The 7395-nt window shown below is 43.0% G+C and overlaps 1 protein-coding gene across 2 annotated transcripts; it reads left to right on the forward strand.

Moving 5' to 3' along the window:
* The first annotated feature begins 318 nt into the window (after positions 1-318).
* Positions 319-5937, forward strand: LOC145445272 (uncharacterized). 2 transcript variants are annotated; one of them, XM_080323445.1, is made up of 18 exons: positions 319-500; positions 716-1026; positions 1089-1295; positions 1360-1509; positions 1579-1669; positions 1753-1940; positions 2002-2165; positions 2232-2393; positions 2461-3015; positions 3156-3367; positions 3439-3579; positions 3641-3793; positions 3865-3927; positions 3998-4179; positions 4251-4380; positions 5070-5190; positions 5254-5358; positions 5623-5937. In XM_080323445.1, exons 1-18 carry the CDS (start codon positions 430-432, stop codon positions 5758-5760), a joined length of 3144 nt encoding a protein of 1047 aa, XP_080179571.1. In that variant the 5' UTR covers positions 319-429; the 3' UTR covers positions 5761-5937. The 2 variants fall into 2 exon arrangements, with proteins under 2 accessions (XP_080179571.1, XP_080179572.1); XM_080323446.1 differs by having other exon boundaries at positions 2005-2165.
* Positions 5938-7395: the final 1458 nt, after the last annotated feature.

A 7395-nucleotide genomic window follows, 5' to 3' on the forward strand; every position in this document is an offset into this window, starting at 1 on the left:
TCGACTTGTTTGGGCGACTCGACTCGACGCCATATGCGATTTGTATCCGTGACTATAGATATCTTTATTCTCTCGCATGATCAACAAACAGTATATCTTTCTTATAGTTGATCAAGAGTCGTATGAGAGAGTGCAGAAAATATGAGTACGATTCTAACATTGACAAAAAAAGACAGGCATCTAGGAAAGTCTTAAAGATCGAACATACCGAGAATCTTCATAGTCGTTAGTTTGTCAAGTTGGCGACTTTTAGGCCGGATGAAGTCGACTGGTACCGTCGAAAGCGAATTTTGTTCAATTTTATCGTTTCACATTCAGGTATACTGTCCAGTGTACAATATACGTAGATAGAAATTGTCTTCGGACACCGAAGAACGATTTGCCGTGCAAGGTCATCTTTTATGCGGCAAAGAGTAAGAAGAAATCTCGATGTCGGCCATTACTCTTAGAAAGCCTCTTTCAGTCGACGAAGACGCCAATGTGTACGACAAGCTGAGAAGGTAATTTCTAGAGGCATATTTCCGAGACTGCATTGCATTATTATATTGCGAGTATGGTAAGCGTAGGCTACCATTCAAGTTAAGTATCGCGTGATTAACGAGGCTGTCGTAAGGCAGCTGGATAGCGAGGAATTTTTTCTATGATCCTGTTTCAAAACAGTGAAAGGTTTATCAGCGCCTTACCAATTCTTGATGAATATAACTTTTGCTTTAAGAGAGGGAATGGGAATTCTACAGAATCAACGCCCGGAACAATTTCCATCCGATGAAGAATCTCCGATATCTAGATGCCACGGATCCCATGAATTAGGGAAAGTCAACGTTATACAGAATCCACGCAGCCATTGTGGATACGACAGCGATTCTTCATTAGGGTCTCTTCCAACTAGCGGCCTGGGTAATGAGAGGGGAGCCAGTGATGTCGAACATCAATCTGCTTCTCCCACTGAAAGCATAGATTGTCAAAAAATTGAACATTATCGACGATCCAACAGCAGCTCCTGCGCCGGTGGGACACAAGGAAATGGTAAATTCCAGATGAGCTGACATCGCTATCTTTACCCTCAACATCAAATGCATTTCTTACAGGTAGCGCAGGTAGCACACCGTCGCCAAGCCAAAACAGTTGTTTCTCACCCTTTGTACGTAACGACGTACGCCAATCTCGGGATGGCGACTTGGGGTCGACGCAGTCTTTGCTATCTTTCGCGAGGAAATATCACAAGTTAAATTCTGACAAAAAACGCCCGCCCGGATCCGGCGATATCTTTTTTCCTACTCGGGAATTTTCAGACCGTAAGTGATCCGATTTTTCATATACATTGACTTGGTCTTACGCGCTGGCAACTGTGCCTTTTAGATCAGAACGCTTTGATCGGGTGCAATAACTACAGCAAGAAGAGTAAGTGTCCCACGCCGGGATGTGACGGCACCGGGCATATAACTCACACATACCCGAACCATAGGAGTTTGTCGGGTTGTCCTAACAAGGATAAAGTACCTAAAGAAGGTGCTGTAAAAGTATAATGTCTGGCCTTGATGTCACTTTTCTAAAACATATTTTACGTATATGTTACAGTAAGGGCCGTTTTGGACCAGTCTCCGAAGTGCCCTACGATCGGGTGTTCCGGCAGAGGACACGTCAACGATAACAGACGCACACACCGAAGGTTCGTTTTTCGGTACCTGCCAATTTGTAATAATGTATCAATTTTAAGTAAACACGAAGCTACAGAAGCTATACTTTGTGCAGCGTATCAGGTTGTCCAATCGCAGCTGCTATGCAGAAGACGGACGCTCACCAGCAAAAGCGATATTCTCAATTATCCGGCGAAAATAGGGGTCGAATCTTACCGAGCGGCGAGGACAGCATGTTCCCGTCGGTCAACAGGATTCCTGAACGCGAACCCGGGAGCAAATCACGGAGCAAGTCTTCAGAAGGTATGTTGGTTAGATTCGCGCACATATGGAGAGTGCGGATGAATATGAAATTTGATTTTAGAAGAATCAAAGGAAAGCGATGATGTGGTCACAAAGCACACGCCGTCTCCCAGTAGACCCGCCCCGAAAGACTTCTTCAGCATGCACGCTCACGCTTCAAATCTAATCCCCAACATGATACCAACATCGGTCGCGGCCAATGTGAGATTTTCGCAATCGGAAGAGGTAGGAATCATTGCCGCAGCGATTAGTCGCGAAGTATATTCCGTGAATTCTTGTTGGCGTGTACAGATGCGGAAAATGGCTGCCATGGCTAGCATGATGCCTTTGAGCGTGAATCCATTCGGTCGGAATTTGAATGTGTGGCCGTCTAAGATGATGTTGGAACAAGAAGCGACGCGACTAACAGCGTTACAACTAATGACTTGGCAGGCGAACTCTGCCTTTTCTCAGGTAGAAACATTTGCGACGCCATATTGTAAATTGTGACTTTTTAATATTTTCATATCCTTGGTATCAGGTATACCCGTTTCTTGTCAACCATCCGCTTTTCCCGAGTTTCGCTCCGCCAAACCCGCTGAAAAGACCTGCCGAGAGTCGCTTCAACCACGTTCCGAAGAGAAGAAGTGTTGAAAGGATTTCCGAGCAAACCAGGAATATTTCATCGGCGCAAGACAACGGCAGGACTAACGAAAGGATTCACGATGTCTCTGCGAAGCATCTTCCAAAATCTCCAATTGATAAAAACGAAGAATGGTGTTTCACCGTCTCGGAAACGGAGAACCGCGTGTCCGATGTGGACGACTGTGACTCCGGTGTATCTCTCTCCAAGGAAAGAAGCAACAACGGGTTCGATACGTCTGATAGAACCTCGATTGCTAGTCCGGACGGGAAAGATAAAATCCTGGAAGAGAAGACAGTTGACAACGGAGCCCTTGATTTAACCGTCAAGTCCGCGCCGAACGTAAAATCCGAAAAAAAAGAAATATGTGACACACCAAAGCCACAGCAGTCCCAGCAGGAATATGGCGTGAATTACAAGAAAGCCGCCCACGAACCATCACCGTACGAAAAGGTGAGTTTTGGCGTACGCGTGTAAGATGCATGCTCGGTGCATGACTATCACTAAGTTTACAGTTGATTTGATGGTATACCCCCGACTTAAGTAATCATCGTTTCATTTTTACTTCATATATTTCGTATTTCTTTTTCAAGGTTCGGAATCTTGTCGGTGGAAGCCAAGTTAATTCACATTATTCGTCACCGTTTCTGCCGTGTTCGTCGTCCGTGCCGTTTTTGTGTCCCACGTCATCGAGCGGTTACAAGGGAAATCACAACCGTTTCGAGGGACAGATACCGCATTTGCTTGACAAGTCCAGTATTCAAAAACCGTTGATGTCGACGTCTTTACTCGGCGAGAACAGATTGTAAGTGTTACTCGCACAGGGCCTAGGTCAGGACAAATTCAACCGTCCTTAAATATCTGCACACTTTACAGACTGCACAACCTACCGATGAAGCCAGTGTCTCCTCTGCAAATGCCCACATCTCGCGCGTGCGAGATCATGCGACGTCAAAATTTCGCAGACTCCCACATGGACCTGAAGAGTTTGTTGACATTCAACTCGGGCCGACTGTCGTAAGTTATCACGTTGTTGACATATGGGAGATTTTCCTAGATTTGGTCTCATTCTACACAGACCTCATCAGAGTAAGAAAGGAAGACAAACGTGCCCCATGCCGGGCTGTGACGGATCCGGGCATTCCACAGGAAATTACGCGTCGCACCGCAGTTTGTCTGGGTGTCCCATAACTCCACGGTCGGTTGTTACTCGCTACGCTGTCGAAAAAAAGTGCGAACTTATATACTGTGATTATTACGTCAATACACTTTACTATAACACATGATTTTACCAACTTTTAGATGCCCGACTGAGAACTGTGACGGTTCCGGTCACGCCACTGGGCAGTATTCATCACACCGAAGGTATTGTATAAATATTAACATAATGCAAAGCGAAAAGAGTTTTTTAAACTTGATATGTATAACCTGGCAGTCTATCTGGATGTCCACATGCGAAAAGAAATCGCCAGGGCGCATCCGGTCCATCGACAAATCAAACTCCTCTCCACGTCTCGGCGATGGCCGATTTCGCAAGAGGCATGATCGCGGAAAGCAATCACGTGACGCAGGTCGGCAAAATGGCGTCGGAGTCAAACAGAGAAACCATCATTCAAGGTGAGTGCTTTATATATGAAAAGTTGACTGTCGAGCATACAGCTATTCAGTCTGAATTGCCCGTTTGCCAGGTACACCCACATCGCCCGACATGCGACACGATGCGACTGTAGAAGACGGCGTAAAGACCCCAAGCGAGACGTTTTCTCAAAGTAATTCACCATCCCCATCTGATAGAAACAACGCGACACAACAGACAAGGTGAATATACCCGAACGAGAAATATCAAATTTTTATCACGGGATGACATATCCTCTATAAATACCCCATACAGAAGTCGATGAATTCTTATAAATGTAGCATTCCATTAAATCTACTTTGGGGACGTTCTGGTATATATGGCAACCGCCCAATTCAATTACGGCATGTCGGTAATGAAGTTTGATGAGCTGATGTACATAAAGTCCTATTTCTTGTTGGTGGGAGTCATAACTAGGAGATTATGTTAATGATAAAACGGACTGTAGCGAATTTGCGGTCCCCTGGGACTGCCTTTTCATTAGTGCTCCCGTCTCCTTCCTAGTGAATAGTGTCACATTTCGACCATAAACTCTTTAAAAGTTCCCTTTTACTTGCTGGCACTTCGAATAGTCGCAATTCATTAAATATTGATTCAGGCTTCATACAGCAAATTTAGCGATAAAGGACTGACATTTTCCCATCCATTATGACACTATGTGATATATATATACGGGTCATTATTACAAACTCAACGCGGATTTTAAAATAAAACAACTGTCATGTGTCTGTAATTTAAAAGACCGTGCATATGTTATCAATCATGAAGTTATAGATATAGAATGTGGTCGTAATTGAAGGTATGCAATCGAAAATGTAGCGCTGTAATGTTTTCAAAATTAGTACATCATCTTAGTTTATCATTTTTACAGGGAGGACCACGACAAATCTCCGCCACCAAGACTTCCATCATCACCGACTAATGGCAGAACCTCGGATGCTGGCACGGAATATTTTTTTAAATCGTTTATAGCGACAATCAGAAATGTACAGGTAAGGACAAACGAAGTGAGGGCCTACGCGGCAATACATGCATTCACCGACGCTCTCCTTCAGCACGAGAAATGCGACGACAAAGTCGACGAAGTTCATGATGACGGAATATCAGCTTCCCAGAATTTAATATGCCGTTTAGCGGGTATCGCTCTGCCTCATACTAGGGTGAGTAAAATGTAGGCATATCTAGTTTGAGTGAGTTGTGTATAGGCGTATGATCTGACAAAATATATTGATTTACCATCGATCACTGTGATGAATATATGCAGTTTCGTGTTGGCACTTATTAACACGCTGACTTGTCACATTGTGAGAACTTTTTGCGATCTTTCTGGCCTCGAATGCCACCCTTTATTTATATATTTATATTGGTTTTCTTTATCTGAAACACGGCATACGATCTCGTATGTAAGGTCTTACGTTATTTAGGAATTTCCGAATGCAACGAACTTTGCTTCCTATCTCTCGCAACTCCAAGATCATCTCCTGGACCAATCAAGCGAAGAGAACCGCCAGCTTCTGACGGCAGTGAAAGATGCTCTTAACGATATCCGTATTACCGGATAGACGATTTGACGCTGTGTGATAAATATAATTAGAAGGCCGAATTCTGGCCGAACCAGTCATATTACTGTGAATATCTTTTGAGTGCTGGCTATTTAGTTCCTAAACTCTTGAAATTATACTGTTTTTGTGTTTACTTTGGTATAACGTTCATTATAATAACAATCATTATCTGGATTACCATTTCGTGCTTGCGTTATTCGTTGGTACTTAGAAATGAGGCGTTTTATGTCGTTAGAATAATTCTTGATGTACTTGTACTCAGTCATGCAGCTTAATAGTTTCACGAACAGACGAGTGACGGTGACCGGATGTTACGTATATTAATGTGGAGTTATTTATGACGTAACATTGGCGTTGATGTGGTAGTCAAATATTGTCATCATGTAACTCAGCCGGTCAAGGTACGGTAGTGGTCGAATAAGCGAAATTTTCAGCGGTGTTTTCTTGAAAGCAGGACGAGATTTTTGAATTTAGTTTGTCAGTTTGTGGACACTCTGTACCACCGAGAACAATATTATACTCGCCAAGAAGACAAATGGCTTATCCCCTTATGTGTACTGTAGGCCGTTACAGTCACACAACATAGCTTAACAAAACAGTCACACAACATAGCTTAACAAATTACGTGGGTATATAGCTGGTTACAATGACCACCCGCCGTAATGCAAACATCGAGATCGCCCACAATAAGTAATGAAGGAGTAACTTCGATAATTGTAGGGATAGCTTACATCTATGAAACGTTCATTGAGCTATTGGGGCTCAAATTATCGCTACATGTGTCTGAGACATAGTCAGAAAGTAAATACCATTCCAGCAAGCTTTATGTGTGAATCCTGACAGGCGTGAATTCTATCACTGTGTTATACCACCGGGAAGAATTTTTGTTTGTAGACCAAGCAGGGTTGCAGAATAATTTCACGCGTCACCTTTTACCGTTTTCCTTCCTTTCTCTCAAGTTTTCGATTCGTTGGCGCCATCGTGACTTATAACTTTCGATATTTTTACTTTTATTGCCTGGTAATTGAATGAAAGTTAACGTAAGTAATCCAGTGGACGATCCTTGTGGGTGTGACAACAATGTGAATAAATATTACGATTCTCAACAGCAGGATGTCTCAATTTTACTGCCGAAACTTATTATATTTTATGATACCCACCCCAAAACGAACCGTGTGACTCTCTTAAAATTTGCGCGTAAGACTCAGATATGGACACTGTATTTTAAGTCTTCTGTTCAATCTGAACAACAACACATGGCCACGAAAATACCAGCAAAGCAATATAGGCTAGTCACATATTCCTGCGTGTATTATGCTGAATTTTTGTAGGGCAAGGTGCATTTGGGATAGATAAATCTTGAATTTTCGATATGGGGGTGTCTTTGTGACGATAATTAATTGTTCAATTGATATCGCTCCTCGGGCATCTTGTGTGCTATTCATTTGCAAAGACGGGATGTTATCAAACCCTTTACACAAAGCTTAGTCAGATAGCCAGAAACCCACCCTCTTATTTTTCCGAAATGATGAAGACACACTATGCCTAATCGGGATCTTTGTTGGCTACGTCAAACATTAAATTATTTTGCATCAATTTTTTATTTTTGATGTTGTTCGACGTGTTTACGTTAGT

Source organism: Botryllus schlosseri, chromosome 8 (assembly GCF_051294905.1).
Source record: "Botryllus schlosseri isolate E-star chromosome 8, Bs_hap1, whole genome shotgun sequence".
NCBI lineage: Eukaryota > Metazoa > Chordata > Ascidiacea > Stolidobranchia > Styelidae > Botryllus > Botryllus schlosseri.